Below are 22,991 nucleotides of genomic sequence, written 5' to 3' on the forward strand. Positions count from 1 at the left end.
TTCTGGTAAAGTTCTTCACGCTATAACCCTCGGCTTCCTGTGTTTTAACTAATTCTTCACCCAACCACACATTACACACTGAACTTCCTTTTTTAGCTTGACACCCAAGTTAACCAAATCTCATTTAAAGAGATACCTGGCGAGTCTTTAATACCCTTTTTTAGACAGGAAAAAAATGACAATATATTTCACAAAACAAGTTGTTTTTTGCCAGCTAAATACATTTTTGTTGTTTATGCAGCCGACTCTAACTTCCTGAATTATTTCCTTTTTATTATCTTTATGTACTCGACTTATGATAATGCATTACAGCCATCCATCCATTTTCCAACCCGCTATATTCCTAACTACAGGGTCACGGGGGTCTGCTGGAGCCAATCCCAGCCAACACAGGGCACAAGGCAGGAAACAGTCCTGGGCAGGGTGCCAACCCATCGCAGTAATGCATTACATTTTACAGATAATCACAGTTTTATACAGTGACAGGTTTCACAATGAGTATCATTATAAGGAACCTTAAGAAGTAACAAAATACAATCCACCAGTTTTTAAGGCGACTAAAATAGTTTTGGCCTTGAAGCGAGAAGCAACCCTGGACACCAGCAAAATCACAGGCAAGAAGAGATAAAGAATTCAGTCAGTTCCAGTAAAATGCACATTTCTATCTACAGGAATAAAAATATTGAATCTTTTGCAGTTTTTTGAATAGGTACTACTAGGGTGTTGTACCGTGTTAGCCATTATGAATGTAGAGAACAGCCCAGCAAAATGACACCTTTTATTGGCTAACTAAAAAGATTACAATATGCAAGCTTTCGAGGCAACTCAGACCCCTTCTTCAGGCAAGATGTAATCTTGAATAGGTACTGATAAAGATTTTGGGGGGCTACAGTATGTAGTGATGTTGCCTGCTATTAAAAGTGTTGCTTCAAATAATGAGACTCACAGCTAACTGCAATTATTAAAAAACTAGCAAAATACCCGCGTTTCGCAGCGGCGAAGTACTGCTTTAAAATTTTTATTAAGAAGAAAAGTAAACCTTTTTAAACTGAGGGAAAATATACCAATAATTATTTGTTAAGGATCTCTTTGTATACCACGTTGTCAGTTCGGCCCTCCGGTTGTAATATGACCAAGCTGTGCGCTGAGCTTACTCTTGAGCATGCAAGGTATAGTTGGCCATGTGAAAAGCAATCTCGCCTCAAATCAATGCCAACCTTTTGTAGGGTCTGTCCCTGAGACTTATTAATTGTCATTGCGAAGCAGAGCCTTACTGGAAATTGGAGGTGTTTGAATTGAAATGGGTTTCATCGATAACTTTGCATCCAGCTTTTGAGAGTTTAAACATTCATAAACATCAAAGTGTCCACTACTCAAATCGTCACCTGTGAATCTAAGATGTTTAAGAGGCATTGGCGGTCGTCCAAAGGTGTAAGATATTTGGCCATTTCGGTACACTTGAAAGGCAACAACCGAACAATTCAGCGGCAGCCATTAACTCACATGCAGAACCATAGGTGAAGGGCTTCAGCATTTCACTCTTCTAGTGCTCCTGTGTAGTATAATTATCTCCTGTACTGTCATCAGTCCACACCTTGAACCTGTCCCAGTCATTCAATACATAAGACACAATGTTCTTCCGGATATCAAGAGTGAGCCTGATATGGCCGTGCAATATGTAACACAGAGAATGGAAAAGGCAGGCGCCATCTCTGGGCATGGAAACCACTCGGTAAGTGACAGTTCTTTGATCGATGGTGATCACCTCGATAGACATGTTCATGGGGGTAAGGTTGGAACGATAAAAAAAATGGGTACCTGAAAAATGTAAACTAAGTCTAAAATACCTACACAATAACTATAATCATAATAAACGAACAATAAAATAGTGGATAAGCCGTGGATTAAATAAAAAGGCTGCAGTTATCAGCAGGAAGACGTGAATACCGTGGTGAAGCAGGGAAGGGAATGAAGAGACCAGAGTGACGGACGGCCTTATATAGGCAGGCAGCCAACTACGTGGGAGGCGTGGGGATGGGGGACCCAACGGCGCCTCACACGGTGACCAAGCTGCAGGCTATGGACGTATATATGTACGTAAGTAGGATTCAGTTAGTGTTGGGAATCCACGTACCAAATTTCTTGAAGATGGGCCCATAAGTAACAAAGACCGTTGGAAAGTTCAATATATAATATACCACCGAAATAAGTACGTACATCGGTTTCGGTTAGCGCAGGGAAGCAGCCTATCAAATTTCATGAAGATGGGGCCATAAATAAGAAAGTTTAACATGCCGTTATGACCGTTATGCGTAGAATTTCGAAATGAAACCTGCTTAACTTTTGTAAGTAAGCTGTAAGGAATGAGCCTGCCAAATTTCAGATTTCTACCTACATGGAAAGTTGGAGAATTAGTGATGAGTGAGTCAGTGAGGGCTTTGCCTTTTATTAGTATAGATAAACTGTTGTGAGAGAGGAATCCTGCCTTTCATTTGCCTTGCTGCATTACACCCACTGGTGATCTGTGAGGATTTGTCTTGTTGTCCCTGTGTGTAAATGGGATGTACTCCGGGTTTCCTTCCACATGATCAAATCAGTGCTTGTCATGTTAATTAGTGATTCTAAATTGGACCAACATGTGTTTGAGTGAACCCTGAGCTGATCTGCTGCTGTGCCCAGGGCTGTTCCCTGCCTTGTGCCCAGTACTGCCTGCTATGTGGACTCCAGCCCCCTTCCACCCTGAACTGTATTAAGTGGGTTATAAAATGCAAATACTGTATTTCTAAAATCCTGTTTTTGTTTTGTCACTATGGAGTACAGAGTTTTGCTTGATGTTGGGCAAAAATGAATTTAAAGGATTACAGTACAAGACTGCAGCATAGCAAAATGTGAAAACGCTGAGGGGGTCTGAATACTTTATGAATCCACTGGTCTATGGGGGGCCTGCGAGTAAGAATAACCGGAAATTGAATTTTGTGATTTTCTCTTTGACGAAAGTAAACAGATAAAACACCTTTTAATCAGATGCGTGTGTGTCCCTGTGGAAGAGTGTTTGCAAAGGAAACAGGATTATAAATAGAAATGCGTCTGCTCAGTTGGCGGGGAGAACGAATTTTTCGCTCATGAAGTCCGCTGTTCTCACGCACGTAACCAACAAACTTCTCCTCATAACAGGGTCGTTTTTTGCTGAGACTTGTGGACAAAATGATGCTGTACGTGTAAAGGTTTCCGTCTTGACGTTTATTTTGAGCTGACAATTTTTAAAAATCTAAAGAACTTGAAAATATAAATAAAATACAGAGCGCGAGCAAATTACAGTAACGTTCAAATAATTGAAACCTGCGCTGAGTCCGAAACTCAATTAATAGAAACCAGCGCAAAACAGTCTGAAAAGCTTAAAATATTTCTACGCGTTACTGCATTAAAAGAAAACTAAGTTGTAATGAGAAGAAGAAGAAGAAGAAGAAGAAGAAGAAGAAGAAGAAGAAGAAGAAGAAGAAGACTGTCGTCTTTTTATATGAAGCAGCAATTTTACTTATTCCTGAAACATACGGCTTACATGTTACTTGGAGCTGCCAGGGTTGGATTAGTGCACATATACGAAAAGAGAAAACACTTCACAGGAATCTGTACACCAGTTTCAGAAAATTATTTTATGTTTTTCTGATTAGAATCCATCAATAAAGATACTTCTCTTTTATTGATTAAGTGCATGCCTCTCTCTCCCAAACTCCGAATGTTTTGTGTCTTTCTCGCGTTTCTGTGACGTCTGTAATAACAGCTTTCTGCTCATTTGGACTGCCATTGCATTAGCTAAGTAAAGCGTTAACTGTGTGTAATTCTATATTAAGTCATGATTGACTTCTGAATTCTGCTAGAACAGATGTATGAAAGAAAAAAAATGTCATTGAAAAATGAACTTGAGTCGTCAGCTATGCATCATTTATTTTCAGTTGAATTTCTAAAAAAGGGCGGCACGGTGGCGCAGTGGTAGCGCTGCTGCCTCGCAGTTAGAAGACCTGGGTTCGCTTCCTGGGTCCTCCCTGTGTGGAGTTTGCATGTTCTCCCCGTGGGTTTCCTCCGGGCGCTCCGGTTTCCTCCCACAGTCCAAAGACATGCAGGTTAGGTGGATTGGCGATCCTAAATTGGCCCTAGTGTGTGCTTGGTGTGTTTGTGTGTGTCCTGCGGTGGGTTGGCACCTTGCCCGGGATTGGTTCCTGCCTTGTGCTCTGTGTTGGCTGGGATTGGTTCCAGCAGACCCCCGTGACCATGTGTTCGGATTCGGCAGGTTGGATAATGGATGGATGGATTTCTAAAAAAAATGAAATATAACTCTGCGGTGGGCTGGCGCCCTGCCCGGGATTTATTCCTGTCTTGCGCCATGTGCTGGCTGGGATTGGCTCCAGCAGACCCCCGTGACCCTGTGTTAGGATATAGCAGGTTGGATACTGACTGAAATATAACTCAAATGACTTATATGCAGTAGTTATGGCTTTGGACTTTGGTGCTGGGTGCAAATATCGCTAATGGCACTGTGACTTAACCTGCAAGTCACTTAACCTGCACGTACTCCAATTGGAAAAATAAAAGAAAATGTAACCAATTGGAAAAATAAATGAAAATGTAACCAATTGTACTCGCCCTGGATACATATGTCAGCTAATAAATGATATAAATAATATTGATTGTCATTCGTGTCATGCTCATTATATAATGCTGCCGCAGAAACTGGGTTGAACTTTAATCGGCTCTTGAGAAATAAGTACAGGACATTCAATTGATTCTTTAGAAATAGTAAGGAAGCTTCATTATTTAAAAAAAAATGTATAAATAGTTTAACAGTTTCTGTCACTTAAAAAGTGACGCTCCTTGAGACTTCTACAGTGAAGACTGACCACCTTATCCAATGAAAGTAATTTCTGCTGCTTGGAATACCAATGGTAGTTTCATAAAATAATTTAAGCACATGCTTGAGTTATGTTTTATCATTCGATTTTACACCAGTGGGCGTGGCAATTTAAAAACTGCGCCGAGCTTTGTTTACCTCCTTGAACCTCCATTGCAAGCTCAAAGGCTTTTTGCTTCCTCTCCTTAGCGAGGTCTGAGTGTGTCACTGGCATCGTCTTCTTTCGGCGTAATGGCTACAGGAAAGATATAATTACAGAGAACAGAGCAATGGTTATTTTTCGCTTTTCTGACGGTAGTACCCAGCAGCCTGAATATTACGATAAGAAGTCGTTTTTATTTCAGGCTTTTACTTTCAAATTGGCGCATTTACCTTTCTTCACTTAGGAAACTGATTCGCTGATTTTCTTCCCTCCGAATGATTTCGATTTTCTCAAGGATTCAGAACATCATCATTCCTCATGGACTACCATTTCACTTTCTCATGGTCTGACAGAACATCCCAGTGTCTTGAGCATCTCCACATTACATCACGGGCTTTAATTATCCACCGGAGGGCACACTGCTTGGTGTGCGCAGCATCATTCCGCTCTTGTGGCTGCTGCACTGCCACAGTAAAAACCCGATAGGGTTACTTTACACCACGTGTCGAAGGCAGCTGTCCTCGGCTTCCTCCTTTAAAGTTTGTCACAGGCTTATATTTGTTTGGTAACATTTGCGGTAGCTGCTCTATTAACTCAGTGTGAGGCTGTGTTTCGTTCCTTCAAGTTAACTCCTATATAAAGCGTCTCGGGCTTTCAGTCTTCGACTATGCAGAAATTAAGATGGACACGGGAAGAGTAACTCTACTTTCAAACAATTTTTGAACTGCTCATACAGACATTTATACCAGAATATTATTGACTAATAGCGCACAGCGTAGCACTAGCACATAGATGAGATTAGACTGGTGCCCCCATGGACTATGATGTTTGTTGATGACATTGAGGTTGAGGAGACCCTGGAGAGGTGGAGATATGCTCTAGAGAGGAGAGGAATGAAGGTCAGTAGGAACAAGACAGAATACATGTCTGTAAATGAGAGGGAGGTCAGTGGAATGGTGAGGATGAAGGGAGTAGCGTCGGTGAAGGTGGAGGAGTTTAAATACTTGGGATCAACAGTACAGTGTAATGGGATTGTGGAAGAGAAGTAAAAAAAAGAGTGCAGGCAGGGTGGAGTGGGTGGAGAAGAGTGTCAGGAGTGATTTGTGACAGACGGGTATCAGCAAGAGTGAAAGGGAAGGTCTACAGCAGGGGTCCTCAATCACAGTCCTGGAGGGTTGCAATGGCTGCAGGTTTTTGTTCTAACCTGGTTGCTTAATTAGAAAGCAATTCTTGCCAATAATTTAATTTCATGGCTTGTTCGTGCTTTAACTCTGCTATGTCAGGTAATTCTTATATCCTGGATTTTCTTTCCCTTTCTAAGGATATCATCCAAATGATTTGAAGGCTAAAATGGATGAGTAATTCTCAGTCCTTCACTTTTTCCTCTTCAATTTCCTTCCAAGTATTTAATTTAACCCAATAGCACATGATAAATACACAGAGGTGTAAATGGTAACAAGCTAAATGGAGAAATGCTGATCTCTTTTGTCATTTGCATGTTACTGCTAATTAGGAGCAATTAAAAGCCAGGAATATGGCTGTTTAAGACTAAACTAAGCAATAAGGGTTTAAAATCTTAACGAGCGAGACAACTAAAGTGAAACAGAAGTGTTACTTGAGCAATAAGTGCTGCTTATTAAGCAATTGGGTTGGAGCAAAAACCTGCAGCCACCGCGGCCCTCCAGGACTGTGATTGAGGACCCCTGGTCTACAAGACAGTAGTGAGACCAGCTATGTTATATGGGCTGGAGACGGTGGCACTGACCAGAAAGCAGGAGACAGAGGTGGAGGTGGCAGAGTTAAAGATGCTAAGATTTGCATTGGGTGTAATAAGAATGAGGTGGCACGGTGGCGCTGCTGCCTCGCATTTAGGAGACCCGGGTTCGCTTCCCGGGTCCTCCCTGTGTGGAGTTTGCATGTTCTCCCCATGTCTGCGTGGGTTTCCTCCGGGTGCTTCAGTTTTCTCCCACAGTCCAAAAACATGAAGGTTAGGTGCACTGGCAATGCTAAATTGTGTTTGGTGTGTGGATGTGTGCCCTGCCCGGGGTTTGTTTCCTGCCTTGCGCCCTATGTGTGGGATGGGATTGGCTCCAGCAGTTAGGATATAGCGGGTTGGATAATGGATGGATGACGAGGATGGACAGAATTAGAAATGAGTACATTAGAGGGTCCGATCAAGCTGAACGGTTGGAAGACAAAGTCAGAGAGGCGAGATTGCATTGGTTTGGACATGTGCAGAGGAGAGATGTTGGGTATAATGAGAGAAGGGTACTAAGGATAGAGCTGCCAGGGAAGAGGAGAAGGGGAAGGCCTAAGAGAAGGTTTATGGATGTGGTGAAAGAAGACAAGCAGGTGATGGATGTGACAGAACAAGATGCAGAGGACAGAAAGATATGGAAGAAGATGATCCGCTGTGGCGACCCCTAACAGGAGCAGCTGAAAGAAGAAGAAGAAGACTGGGCAGGTATGCAAAGATAATTTCTAACTCCAAGCACAATTCCCTTTCAGAAAATGAAACTCGACCATTGCTTTAATTTCCACTGAACATGAAATGTCCTTCATTTACGCCAAAGTAATTCCTGAGACCGATTCTATAGGAGAACCGTTTTTGGTTTCCAGAAAAAAAAGAAAACTATCCACATGAAGGTTCTAGTTCTAGATCTGTAACAGGCTCCATAAATAACCATGAAGAGATGATAGCAGATTTGTGAAATACCACTGGCTCGGTAATTTTAAAAGAACTCTCACTGCTTACAATACCAAAATGCTAAGTTCAGTTTTTTTTGATCTGTTTTATACTGATAGGTAGCCTGCTATGCATCACATATTTCTTTGTCCACATATTAGAAGCCCTTTTAAAGTCCAAAGCACCCATTTAATTTGAAAAAAACAAAACAAAACAAAACAAACCCCACACACTTCCTACATTTGGTGTAAAGCACGCTGTCATTGGGCTCTGGAGCGGTGGAAACACGTTCTCTGCAGTGACGAATCACCATCACTATCTGCTACTCTGATGGACTCCTTTCTGGTCATTTGATTTGCCACTGCATTAGCTTAGTAAAGTGTTAACTGTGCATGAAGAACTGAGAATGGCTTAACACTACTCGAAAAGATGAAGAAAAGAAAAAGTATCATTAAAGAAAGGAACCTGAGTCATTTGTACAGATGCCAGGAGAACACTACCTTCTGGACTGCCTGGTGTCTACTGTAAAGTGTGGTGAAGGAGGGATAACAGTGTGGAGCTGCTTTACAGGATTTGGGTCAGGCCCGTTGAGTGAAGGGAACTGTTAGTGCTACAGCATACAAAAACAGGATGGCCCTTTCCTGTTCCAGTGTGATGGACCCTTGTGCACAAAGCCAGGTCTGTACAGACGTTAAGGAACTCAAGTGGCCTGCACAGAGCTCTGACCTCAACCCTACTGAACACCTGTGGGAGGAAATGACACATGAATGTAAAGCCAGGGTGTCCTTGTCCAACATCAGTACGTCACCCTGCTAAATGAACTAGCATTAGTACTAAAACCACTTTGGCAGATCTCAATCTCCTTTTAGAGGGTGTCCGAAAATTCACGCAAGATTTGAATTTGGCGCCATTTGTGCGGTAAAGTGTTGCCAATGAAAAAAAAAGACAGCGTGACAGCTCACAGTTCAGGGTTATTAAAAATGGAGCTCTACACGAAAGAACAACGCGTTGTTGAGAAACAAATGCATCCACAACGTGTCACTGTTTGGTGCGGATTCTGGGCTGGAGGCATCATCGGACCATATTTCTTCTTAAATGCGGCTGGTCAGGCAATAACAGTTAAAGGTGCTCGCTATCGCAACATGATAATCCAGCTTTTTGTGTCTACATTGCAAGATATGGATGTGGACGACTTGTGGTTTCAACAAGACGGTGCCACATGCCATACAGCCCGAGAAACAATTCAATTACTGCATGAGTCATTTCCTGGTCGTGTAATTTCCCATTTTTGGTGATCAGAATTGGCTGCCCAGATCATGCGATTTAACGCCGTTGGACTTTTTTCTTTGGGGTTTTTTGAAGTCTAAGTGTTTATGCCATCAAGCCCACGACCACCCACGCCTTGAAGGAGGAAACTGAGCGTTGTATCAATGAAATTCAGCCACATTTATGCAAAACGGTCATGGAAAATTTCGACAAAAGAGTGCGTATGTGCCAGCAAAGTCATGGAGGCCATTTACCCGATATGCTATTCCATACATAACCCTATACTGTATACTTATGAATCAATTAAAAATTTACAATTTTTAATTAAAAACCTGTGTTCTCTATCAAAATTACTTCTTGCGTGAATTTTGGGACACCCTATATATCCAGTAACCTCCAGCAATTGTTTTCTCAGTAGACTCAGCCTGTTGGCTTTCTCTTTTTGGGTCTGTGGACCTGTTTTACATATTTTTATATTGTGGGTTTTCTTGGTTTAAGATTCACATAAACTCTGCTGCACAACCTAATAACTTTGATCAGCATTTGAGCATCCATCCATCATCCAACCCGCTATATCCTAACACAGGAGTCTGCAGCCAACACTGGGCACAAGGCAGGAACCAATCCTGGGCAGGGCACCAGCCCACCGCAGGGCACACACACTATGGACAATTTGGGATCACCAATGCACCTAACCTGCGTGTCTTTGGACTATGGGAGGAAACCCACGCAGACACGGGGGAGAACATGCAAACTCCACGCAGGGAGGACCTGGGAAAGCGAACCCAGGGTCTCCTTACTGTGAGGCAGCAGTGCTACCCACTGTGCCACCGTGCCACCCGGAAAATTCCATTTTGTGTTAGGGAGTGGCACCCCCACCAGAGTTGGTTCCTGTCTTGTAGCCAATGCTACACTTTAAAAAAAATAATGTTAAATTTATGGTAAAGTGCCGGTTAGCTGTGGTTGCCAGAACTTTACCGTAAAAATTAAGGTGACAATATTTTTAGGTCTACAGTATAACTTTGTAGTAAACAATTGTTTTCTCTTTACAACACATCCTAACAGAAGTGAATGTTTAATCATAAGCTGATAGCCACACACTTTAATAAATATGTCAGTCAATAAACGATTAGAATGTACAGTAATCCCTCGCTATATCGCGCTTCGTCTTTCGCGGCTTCACTCCATCGCGGATTTTATATGTAAGCATATTTAAATATATATCGCGGATTTTTTGCTGGTTCGCGGATTTCTGCGGACAATGGGTCTTTTAATTTCTGGTACATGCTTCCTCAGTTGGTTTGCCCAGTTGATTTCATACAAGGGACGCTATTGGCAGATGGCTGAGAAGCTACCCAGCTTACTTTTCTCTCTCTCTTGCGCTGACTTTCTCTGATCCTGACGTAGGGGGATTGAGCAGGGGGGCTGTTCGCACACCTAGACGATACGGACGCTCGTCTAAAAATGCTGAAAGATTATCTTCATGTTGCTATCTTTTGTGCAGCTGCTTCCTGAAGCGACATGCTGCACGGTGCTTCGCATACTTAAAAGCTCGAAGGGCACGTATTGATTTTTGATTGAAAAACAAACTCTGTCTCTCTGTCTCTCTCTCCCTGCTCCTGATGGAGGGGGTGTGAGCTGCCGCCTTCAACAGCTTTGTGCCGCGGTGCTTCGCATACTTAAAAGCCAAACAGCCCTATTGATTTGTTTGCTTTTCTCTATCTCTGTGACATTATCTGCTCCTGATGCGCACTCCTTTGAAGAGGAAGATATGTTTGCATTCTTTTAATTGTGAGACAGAACTGTCATCTCTGTCTTGTCATGGAGCACAGTTTAAACTTTTGAAAAAGAGACAAATGTTTGTTTGCAGTGTTTGAATAACGTTCCTGTCTCTCTACAACCTCCTGTGTTTCTGCGCAAATCTGTGACCCAAGCATGACAATATAAAAATAACCATATAAACATATGGTTTCTACTTCGCGGATTTTCTTATTTCGCGGGTGGCTCTGGAACGCAACCCCCCGCGATGGAGGAGGGATTACTGTATAGTGAGACTGCGGTGGGCTGGCGCCCTGCCCGGGGTTTGTTTCCTGCCTTGCGCCCTGTGTTGGCTGGAATTGGCTCCACCGGACCCCCCCTGACCCTGTAGTTAGGATATAGCAAGTTGGATAACGGATATAAAGTGAGAATCAAACACCAGTACACTGTCAGTAAAATAATAACAGCCAACAGCAAACATGTATCATTTAATTATACACATCTATATTACTAAACCACAGTTTAATTTATGCACGATGGACGCACCGAGGCGCATGCGCACTGCGCCATGGCGCCCCAGAGTCAAACGCAGCGGCTTCCCACAGTCAGTAGGTGGCGCCCAAACAACACAACCTGTAAACTAAACCTGCTCTAATCCACTGTGCCAGCGGTTTGTGTCAGCAGAGGCAAAGGAGTCACGGCTCCAAATGGAAAGAGCTCAACGAAACACCGAGCCCGTAGTTCCCAGAGTGGCGCCCAAACAACACAACCTGTAAACTAAACTTGCTCTAATCCACTGTGCCAGCGGCACACAGCCACAGAACAACAAAGACGAGACCGCATGGATAAAAATACACGAAGGCTCCTATGACGCACTTCATTGAGCTCAACTAACAGAAATACAAAACAAACCCATATGGATAAACACAATGAATGAACGTGCCCACAACGCGCTTCACCCGTATGGATAAAAACAATGAACGAAGGCGCCCACACAAAGAAACTGCTTTAGTACAAATATATGTATTTAATTAAATGAAACCTGTACCATGGCTACAACCTGTGAACTACACCTGAGGTAACGCGTGCACGCCAGGTTGTACCAGATGACTCACAGCTCCAAAATGAAACCGCTTTAGTACAAATATATTTATTTCATTAAATGAACATTCCCAGGACGCACCCACCCTCCATGATATGCCATCCCTCCAAGTATCGGAGGGAACAAAAAGTGATTGCTATTCTTGGATATGCGATTCTTTTGAGAATCGCGGGCTTGCTGGTTGAAAAGAATTCAGTGTTTAAGGAAGTTACGGCACATTGTCTGGCGGAGAAGTAAAGTTTGCTTATGTGGTGTATGGTGTCCAAAAGGTGTGCCGGCTTATCGAATACAACCCACCATAAATCAGCTTCCAGAAGCTCAACAAACCTTCAGCACGCAGATAAAAATAAATCTGATAGCTCGGTGTAAGTTATATTCGCTGATATTCAAAGGTATGCGGCTCACCAGGAACAATATGGCGAAAGGGGCGTGTCCTTATGCAAATGTCATTTGCCGTTTTACATTTTAGAGTTGTTTACCTTCGCTATTTAACAGTTTTACATTGTAAATGAACAGAGATCTTTTTAGTTTATTAGTAAATGGTATGTAACATATTTTGAAGGTAAAAAAATATTGATTTTACAGAACTTGGCTGTAAAAAATAATTAAATACATTATTTAAGATATACAGGTAATTTTCAGTAGAACATAAGGTAACTTTCTTTTTTGTTTCAGAAAAGGTATTTTACTTTCACCATTCACAGTATTTTTACTGTTAAATTTACTGACATTTTTTTACAGTGATTAGGACAGGCCCCCTATGCACCTTAATTGGATTAAGCAGATTTGAAAATGGTATTTTATGATTATTTTTTTTCCAAACACAGTGAAACACACAAACTGGGGACTTATTCCTAATGGTCTAATGATGTCTACATTTCTAAATTCTGTGTTTATTATTATTTGGGGAGATGCCACTACTCTAATTAATTCTTTAGTCACTTGTTATCATTACATTGTCAACTAAGTTTTTTTTTATATATTAGCAAAAATGTCAGTATCAGCTATACTCTTTGAATATAATACACTCACGGTGTCATGATGTCATCCTGCTTTCTGTCTGACTTGATATCTGAAGTAGATTTGGATTTGAATTCTCTCTATTTGTAAATGGACAAAATGAGCGTAATTTCTGGAGGAAACCAGACTCCAATGGTGTTAGCATGGTTGTGGTAGCATTAGATTTTTCTGTTAAGATTTGCTCAAACAGGGGCGGCATGGTGGCGCAGTGGGTAGCGCTGCTGCCTCGCAGTAAGGAGACCTGGATTCACTTCACGGGTCCTCCCTGCGTGGAGTTTGCACATTCTGCTCTGGTAGCCTCCCAAAGACATACAGGTTAGGTGCATTGGCGATCCTAAATTGTGCTTTGTGTGTGTGCCCTGCGGTGGGCTGGCGCTCTGCCCAGGGTTTGCTTCCTGCCTTGCATGCTGGTGTTGGCTGGGATTCGCTCCAGCAGACCCCCGTGACCCTGTAGTTAGGATATAGCGTGTTAGATGATGGATGGATTTGCTCAAGCATTTAAACTGTTCTGTTACTCAAGTATTATGCTTGGAAATAGTGAACAGATTATTTAATCCAAGTGACTAGTTTTTAGATTATGACTAGAAATCAGTGCAAAGAAATGTATAGTTTAATTGTTGTTAGAAATGAAAACCTACTGTTGATTGTAATATAAATACCATCCTAGAGGAGAAAGTCCCAGGAGGCACAGAAGTCAAAAAGTAGGAGTTACTGGACAGGAACATTTTGGACATGCATTTCCTGACATAAACCCAATGAGGTTTGAAAGACTGAGAGATCATCTTGAAGATGGATGGGAAGCTTGAACTACTGTAAGACTAATATTTTTATTGTTAGTTATACTTAGGACAGCATTTAATGTTTTATCTTTGTACTTTTTGAATGCTTTAATACATAAAATAAATCTTTTAATATTCATTTGGCCTAGATTCTTAAATTTTTCTGGTTTCAGATGTTCCAGGTGTGTGTGTGTGTTTTGGGGGGGTTACATTGAAGGCCTAAGCAGGGTTTGGAGTGTGAATTGAAGGTCTGTGACACAATGATCTGCAACAGGTAACCATCCATCCATCATGCTGTATCCTAACTACAGGGTCACAGGGGCCTGCTGGAGCCAACACAGTGCAGGAAACAAATCCCCAGGCAGGGCGTCAGCCCACCACAGGGCACACACACCCACACTAGGGACAATTTAGGATTGCCAGTGCACTCAATCTGCATGTCTTTGGTCGGAAACCGGAGCAGACACGGGGAGAACATGCAAACTCCACACAGGGAGGACCTGGGAAGTGAACCCAGGTCTCCTTACTGTGAGGCAGCAGTGCCACCGTGCCGCCCAACAGGTAACCAGACTTGTTAAAATCCCAACATCAGGTGCTAGGACCAGATATCTGGAATTGCAGGGTGGACTTTAAGGGTTCTAAGGTCATCACTACCTCCACATCTCTCACCTGTTAGTCTAGGAAAGAGTGATGGATAACCTGAGTATCCCTCCAGGAAGAATTCCGACAGAAAACCACAGGGTCTTTAACATGGAATGATTTAGAAATATTGTGTAATTAAAGCACAGTTTTTGAAGAACATCTGAATACTTCTGGAATACACAAAAGCCAAATAAAAAAATATTTTTTTATATATGTCTTTAAAGGCTGCCTTTTTGGTGCAGGGCTAGTGTGGCTTCCCATGGATTGGTTGGCCAGTGTTTGAAATTCTGTACCTGTGGAAGCTGAAAATGTTTGTTGATTTTCCTCTGGGTATTCTGGTTTTCCTCCCATATCACTAAAGACTTGTTGGATAAGTTAATTATGACAGCAAATTGTTCCAGTTTTAGTAAGGGTGTACTTGTGATAGATTCTGGATTCTCACTTGAGCCCAGTGCTGCTGGGGTAGACATCTACTCCATGCAACCCTGAATTGAATTAAGCAGGTTTAAGAATGTTATATACATAACTATTTTTTAAATTTCTGCTCACAATAACTAAAATAATAATTCTTTGCATTTATATAGCGCTTTTTCTCACTAGGGCGGCACAGTGGCGCAGTGGGTAGCGCTGCTGCCTCACAGTAAGGAGACCCGGGTTTGCTTCCAGGGTCCTCCCTGCGTGGAGTTTGCATGTTCTCCCCGTGTCTGTGTGGGTTTCCGTCCAAAGACATGCAGGTTAGGCGCATTGGCGATCCTAAATTGTCCATAGTGTGGGTGTGTGTGCCTTGCGGTGGGTTGGCACCCTGCCCAGGGTTTGTTCCTGCCTTGTGACCCTGTACTTAGGATATAGCGGGTTGGAAAATGACTGACTGACTGATATTAGTTATGTTTTAGTGCAAATGACTAACAACAGAGATGCAGTCTGTACAGTTAATCAGCAGCTCTAGTCAGGGTGTGCTAAACTGAAGTAGTGAGTCTTCTGCATGTTCTCCCCGTGTCTGCGTGAGTTTCCTCCCACAGTCCAAAGACATGCAGGTTAGGCGCATTGGCGATCCTAAATTGTTCCTAATGTGTGTGTGCTTGGTGTGGGTGTGTGTGTGTGCCCTGCGGTGGGCTGGTGCCCTGCCCGGGGTTTGTTTCCTGCCTTGCACCCTGTGTTGGCTGGGATTGGCTCCAGCAGACTCCTGTGACCCTGTAGTTAGGATATAGCGGGTTGGATGATGGATGGATGAATGGATTTTTCTCACTACTCAAGTGCTCAGCAATTGCAGGTTAAGGGCCACAACAGAGCAGAGTCCCTTTTAGCATTTAATGGGATTTGAACCGGCAACTTTCTGATTGCCAGTGCAGATCCAAATACAAAAACAAACCTACAAATTCCAAACATCAGTGCTGTTGTGAAGGGTGCTGTAAATCAGGCTTTGGCTGATTGTGCTGATTCAGGGCGCCCTGCTGTCCACTTACTGCTGAACGTTTTTATCGGTGGTATATAAGGGTAGAGTTTCATTGTGGGCTATTTACACAACAGCTGCTTTCTTTGGGGAGCGTCCACATGTGTTACAGATGACATCCAAAGTATTTTGTTTTCCAAATGCTTTAAAATGGCTTCTGTGGACAGGCCCTGTTCTTGACTCTTTGAGGGCTCTGCTACTTTTGCTATGTCTGAAAAAGCTGCTGGTTGTTGCCATCTGGTTCTACAAGTGATCTCTCCTGAGAGATGAGGACGCCACCGGGTACTGACAGGTGTCAGACTAACAATAGGAATTTAGGAGTGGCAAGTTCTTTATAAATGTTGTTGCAGTGGGAATCTGTGGCTGCTAAGCTTCACTGCCACGCATCATTCCAGAAAAAGGTGAAGACGCTGCCTGCCTGCCTGCCTATTCGTCGTAATCGTCCTGCCTCTCCTCTGTCTAGAGGTATTTTTCAGATTGATATTAAAAGGACTATGAATGTTTTTTCTATATGTATATGTAGAGAAACGCCAAGCAAAATGACACCTTTTATTGGCTAACTAAAAAGATTACAATATGCAAGCTTTCGAGGCAACTCAGGCCCCTTCTTCAGGCATTGTAATCATACATCTTACATCTTACCTGAAGAAGGGGCCTGAGTTGCCTCGAAAGCTTGCATATTGTAATCTTTTTAGTTAGCCAGTAAAAGGTGTCATTTTGCTTGGCTTTTATCTACATTCATAATGGCTAACACGGTACAACACCCTAGCACTATATGTATATGTAAACTTTGTGACAGTTTGGCTTTTAAGTTTTTTGCTTTTAAATCATGCTGAGAAGGCTCCGGCTGCTGCTTCTCAGACCACCATTGGATAAAAATATAGCATTAGACGATTAAAACATGGCTAATATTATTGGCACCTGAGTGTAGATTAAAACAGAAAACATTTGGTCAGCAAATATCATATAGTTAACCGAAGGCATCGCCTAGGACAGAACAGATGTAGAGAGGATTTTATTGCCAGGCATTTATATTAGTTTAAAGAAGCATAATTGTTTCAGTAATATATAAAAGGTTTTAAAGACTTTCTTATAGAGTTTAATAAATGTGAGATAAAGTGCTTTTCCTCACAACTTAACCTGCAAATTAAATGAATGGTTTTAACATTATGAGATAACAATCTCCAATCAAAGTAATAACTACTGCTTAGTACATTTTCCAATATTTCCACATTAATTACCCATCCATCTATCCATCCATTATCCAACCTGCTGTATCCTAACTACAGGGTCACGGGAGTCTGCTGGAGCCAACCCCAGCCAACACAGGGCACAAGGCAGGAAACAAACCCCGGGCAGGGTGTCAGCCCACCGCAGGGCACACACACACACACACCAAGCACAATTTAGGATCACCAATGCACCTAACCTGCATGTCTTTGGACTGTGAAAGGAAACCCACGCAGACACGGGGAGAACATCGCTACTTCAGTTTAGCACACCCTGACTAGAGCTGCTGATTAATTGTACAGACTGCATCTCTGTTGTTAGTCATTAGCACCAAAACATAAATAATATCAGTCAGTCATTTTCCAACCCACTATATCCTGACTACAGGGTCACAAGGCAGGAACAAACCCCGGACAGGGTACCAACCCACCGCAGGGCACACACACACACCCACACACCAAGCACACACACAGGACAATTTAGAATCGCCAATGCACCTAACCTGCATGACTTTGGACTGTGGGAGGAAACCCACGCAGACATGGGGAGAACATCACTACTTCAGTTTAGCACACCCTGACTAGAGCTGCTGATTAACTGTACAGACTGCATCTGTGTTGTTAGTCATTAGCACTAAAACATAAGTAATATCAGTCAGTCATTTTCCAACCCACTATATCCTAACTACAGTGTCACAGGGGTCTGCTGGAGCTAATCCCAGCCAACACAGGGTGCAAGGCAGGAACTAATCCCTGGTGCCAGCACACCACAGGTCACACACACACACACACACACCCACACACCAAGCACACACTAGGGACAATTTAGGATTGCCAGTGCACCTAACCTGCATGTCTTTGGACTGTGGGAGGAAACCCACGCAGACACGGGGAGAACATGCAAACTCCAAGCACAGAGGTGCTGGGAAGCAAACCCAAGTCTCCTTAATGAGAGGCAGCAGTGCTACTACTGTGCCACCGTGCTGCCACCTAAGGGGCCCCTAAACTGTGGAATGGTCTGCCTGCTACTATAAGAGATGCCCCTTTGGTCCATCCATCCATCCATTTTCCAACCCGCTGAATCCGAACACAGGGTCACGGGGGTCTGCTGGAGCCAATCCCAGCCAACACAGGGCACAAGGCAGGAACCAATCCTGGGCAGGGTGCCAACCCACCGCAGGACACACACCCACACACCAAGCACACACTAGGGCCAAGTTAGAATCGCCAATTCACCTAACCTGCATGTCTTTGGAATGTGGGAGGAAACCGGAGCGCCCGGAGGAAACCCACGCAGACACGGGGAGAACATGCAAACTCCAAGCACAGAGGTGCTGGGAAGCAAACCCAAGTCTCCTTAATGAGAGGCAGCAGCGCTACTACTGTGCCACCGTGCTGCCACCTAAGGGGCCCCTAAACTGTGGAATGGTCTGCCTGCTACTATAAGAGATGCTCCTTTGGTCTCAACTTTTAAATCCTGGCTGAAGACTCACTACTTCAGTTTAGTATACCCTGACTAGAGCTGCTGATTAACTGTACAGACTGCATCTTTGTTGTTAGTCATTAGCACTAAAACATAACTAATATCAGTCAGTCAGTCAGTCATTTTCCAACCCGCTATATCCTAACTACAGGGTCACAAGGCAGGAACAAACCCCGGGCAGGGCACCAACCCACCGCAGGGCATACACACACACCCACACGACAATTTAGAATCGCCAATGCACCTAACCTGCATGTCTTTGGACTGTGGGAGGAAACCCACGCAGACACGGGGAGAACATGCAAACTCCAAGCAGGGAGGACCCAGGAAGCGAACCACAGGTCTCCTAACTGCGAGGCAGCAGCGCTACCCACTGCGCCACCGTGCTGCCCTGAACCAAATCAAAGGGCATGAATATTTGTCCCTATGAGATAATTCAGTTTTTTATTTTTAATAAATTTTCAAAAATGTCTAAAATCATGTTTTTTATTGATCATTCTGGGGTATTAAGTGTTGCTTGATGTAGGTGAAAAATGAATTTAAATGGTTTTCGTACAAGGCTGTAACACAGCAAAATGTGAGAAAGTGACGGGCCTTAATAATTTCTGAATCCACTGCAAATACAGTTATTATAAAAACATGTTATAGTTTACTCTTATCTATAAAGTGCTGAAGTTGCCTAAAAAATCATGCTCTTTTCATTTTTTTTACTGTTGCCTGCATTTTCATTTAAAAACAGAAGTCTCTAATAACAGCTCATCATGTACAGCAATATTTTTTATGAATATTTCATATTAGTAAAACATATTTTAAGTAGATTACTGAAGTGACATGTTGATCCAAAAAAAAGCAAAGAAGTGAAGGCACACAATCCCAGTGACATAACCTGGAGACTGCATGACTTGCTTGAGCCCACGCTTCTGCTCACCACACAGGCCCCTACAGTAAGCTTCTTCAATGATGTACGGACTGCTGTGCGAGAGTCTACATGACTTCATCAAGGAATCATATGGCGATGACGTGTGGAAGCTGGTTCGTGAGAGAGCGGATGTCAGGTTACACTCCTTTGTTACCCATCAGGTAAATTATCATGATTTTCTATCAGGCATCCCAGTTTTGGAAAAATGGTGGATGGGATCTGACACTTATATGATAAAAAAATAGCAGTATGTAATATCTGAATGGAAATATTATGACTGCAGTGGGCTGGCACCCTGCCTGGGGATTGTTTCCTGCCTTGTGCCCTGTGCTGGCTGGGATTGGCTCCAGCAGACCCCTGTGACCCTGTAGTTAGGATATAGCGGGTTGGATAATGGATGGATGGATGGATGGAAATATTATTGTGCCTGAGAGTGTTTCAGTAATTCATAGTTCCAGGGTCCTGGCTTTGATTCAATGCATGTTGTGATAGCCAGCCAGACCACAGACAGACAGACACCGTCTTAGGTCCACCACACACAATTTATTTACAAATATTTCCACAGTTCACCATAGTCTTATCATTTATTAAATTACTGAGGATGAAGCTCGATAAGCCTACTAGTATGCTTAACAAATACATTTATTGGTCTAAATACATACCTACTAACTCATTTTTATGGAACTGACAAGAAATGGTAACATCTTTACAAAAAATGATAACCAATTTTTTAGCTGTTCTGTTTAGTAATACAGGAACATGCCAGAGCCCACATTGCAGAAATACAGAACCAAATACTGTGCCCCATAATTCTAAAAACTGGGACAGTGCTCATAATAAAACATTCCATAAAAATCAAAAACTCGATGCTCAATTACCACCACTGATTCTATGTGTGATCCTGGGCAAGTCCCTTACTCTTGCCAATGCTTACAATGTTGAATATTTTTGCAGGAGTCAATTTCTTAACAACATAGGACATATATTGTTCTCCATTTTGTTCACTTTTATGAATATAGATGGAAACATCTGTGTATTATCGTTGTATTTCCCTCTACTTACCCTTTGCCTGTTCTCTCAAGGGTAAGTGTTCTCGTCAAGTTTGTTATCGGGTTGGCCTACTGTTGCACTTTAAGATGAACACAGACATGGATAGCTATACACATACACACGGACCCTAACCACAGCAGTGCCCCATGAATGACACACACACACAGTGATTAACCCTTAGCACTTTAAACCACACAAGTGCTTTAGGAATAACACAGCCTGTCACTCTCAACACTTCAAGTGACTTGCTTATTATCGGCACAAACAACATACGATGTTTAATTAGACCTAAATATTACTTTTGGTCTACAAGAATACATTTAAACATACAAAGACTCAGCACTCTTGACTACAGGCCATTTATCAGCCAAGAATGCCTTACTTTACGTACTGTTCCTACTATTGGGTGGAGCTCACACCCTCAGCCTTAATGAACCTCGCAGCACAGAGCGTATGGCAAATCTCCGGCTGCACCAGGTGCTCAAAGAAATCTAACTTATTATTTCAATCACTCTAGACATTAAGACAAAGCATAGAAAGTTAAAAGCAGCGTGGTATTTATTACAAGAATAATAATACCACTGGAACAAAAAATAATAGAAAATAGGTACTGATAGGAAAGTCTGACTATATATAGTCTTTAGAAAAAGCTTACGAAAAAGTTACAGATGACAATGACGAATGTCCCAGGGCGGCGTTTGATTTGGCAATCGACGTTCATGAAAATGCTGTTAACTGATGATCAGCTGAAAACTGGTCATACGTGTCTTTGTTGTCTTCTCTGACGTTGCTCTTCTGTCGTCGCTGTTTCTCTTCTTCTGCGTTGCTTTCAAATGAGGCATATTTATTATAAAGTTTCACAACACATGAATGTTCCATGCACCTGATTGGCTGGCTGTCAATATGATGGATGAATTTTGCTCAAACTCTTTAATCTATCTTTTCCCAGATAATAAAGTTTTTTGATATTGCCTCATGTCCTTCTTTCCCAGGCTGTAAACCAAATTGTTGTCCCAGATGTCCATCCATAAAGTAATCAATAGCCTGAGTTATTGGCTCAGTCTTCCTTTCCCAGGCTGTAATACCATTTTAGCACTATGCTGTGAACAACTGTTATAAAAGTGAGGTGTAAGGGACGAGGATATGCCTTTTTTATTATAATGCCTCCTACATCTAAATTCATCTTGTTGGGATTGAGCAAAATATAATAATAAAATATAGAGAATAATTTGTAGATTTTATACACCATAACAATCTGCTTATTTGCCTTTTTTCTTTGCAGGTTTACAGTGAGAGTGTGATTCCCCGTATTGCCAAAGCTGCAAGCGGGGTCACAGGCACACCATACAATGAACTCATGAACTCTTGGGGAGTTTATTTCTTGGGATTTGTTGGGAAATACGGATATGACAGAATCCTAAAGGTATGTAACAACTACATGCAAGTTAAAAGAATGGATTTCATCAGTCTAGCATTTCTAATCAGCTAAGAAAAATTCTAAGTTATGGGTAACAGATACGTCTTTGTCTTAATAAAACAAAGCTGCAAATATTTTTAATATATGCTTAATGCTTTAATTTTGTACTAATACAATAAAATGTTTTAGCTGAGGAAAATGTATGTAGCATACCCCTGTATTTAATTATCTAAATATTAACATTATATGCGTATGTAAACACTGCGGTGGGCTGGCGCCCTGCCTGGGGTTTGTTTCCTGCCTTGTGCCCTGTGTTGGCTGGGATTGGCTCCAGCAGACCCCCGTGACCCTATAGTTAGGATATAATGGGTTGGATAATGGATGTAAACATTTTAAAGTAGACAGATAGTTATATAGATAAGACTTTATTAGTCTTCGGGGGAAACTTTGCTTTTACAGACATTCAGTGAATAAATAATTTAAGGGTAAATGCTAAAAAATAAAAATATACAATACACATTCAAATTTGAGAATATGTAGGGCCAAACTAAAGCTGTCGTATAAATAAATCTTTTTTTTTTGCACAATGTAACTATCTACATTACTAAACCACAGTTTTAATTTATGCACGGAGGCACCGACACGCATGCGCAGTGCGCCGCGGCACCCCAGAGTCAAACGCAGCGGCTTCCCAGAAGTCAGTAGGTGGCGCCCAAACACCGCCCAAACAGCACAACCCACAGTCAAATGCAGCGGCCTCCCAGAGTCAGTAGTATGTATGTGCCAGCACTCTGTGTGGCATGTTTGGCATACAAACAATAAACGGAGGCACCTACCACGCGCTTCACAAACACCACAAGCGAAGAAGTCACGGCTCCAAAACGAAACACCTCAAGTAACGGAAATACAAAAATGAGCCCATATGGATAAACAAAATGAACGAAGGCGCCTACAACGCGCCTCTGAAACAGCGGACGCAAAGGAGTCACGGCTCCAACAACACAGAGCTCAAAGGCACCTACAACGCGTTTCTGAAACACTACATGCAAGAGAGGCACAGATCCAACACGAATAATCCACTGTGCCACCACTCAGTGTGTATAGGTTGGAGTATGCTTCCTAACAGTAAACGACTTCTACCT

The 22,991-nt window shown here is 42.4% G+C and overlaps 2 protein-coding genes across 2 annotated transcripts in view; one reads left to right on the forward strand and one right to left on the reverse strand.

Moving 5' to 3' along the window:
• Positions 1-5,148, reverse strand: part of LOC114660391 (myozenin-2) — a 46,193-nt gene extending 41,045 nt beyond the window's left edge. Inside the window, exon 1 of the mRNA XM_051934230.1 lies at positions 5,045-5,148. Coding sequence (XP_051790190.1) covers positions 5,045-5,120 — 76 coding nt within the window. The 5' untranslated portion in view covers positions 5,121-5,148. The remainder of the gene's footprint in view (positions 1-5,044) is intronic.
• A 10,777-nt stretch (positions 5,149-15,925) lies between these two features.
• LOC114661299 (soluble guanylate cyclase 88E-like) overlaps positions 15,926-22,991 on the forward strand; it is a 79,960-nt gene continuing 72,894 nt past the window's right edge. The window contains exons 1-3 of the mRNA XM_051934294.1: positions 15,926-16,216; positions 19,281-19,543; positions 21,715-21,855. Of these exons, the coding sequence (XP_051790254.1) occupies positions 19,421-19,543; positions 21,715-21,855 (264 nt within the window). The 5' untranslated portion in view covers positions 15,926-16,216; positions 19,281-19,420. The remainder of the gene's footprint in view (positions 16,217-19,280; positions 19,544-21,714; positions 21,856-22,991) is intronic.

Source organism: Erpetoichthys calabaricus, chromosome 11 (genome assembly GCF_900747795.2).
Source record: "Erpetoichthys calabaricus chromosome 11, fErpCal1.3, whole genome shotgun sequence".
NCBI lineage: Eukaryota > Metazoa > Chordata > Cladistia > Polypteriformes > Polypteridae > Erpetoichthys > Erpetoichthys calabaricus.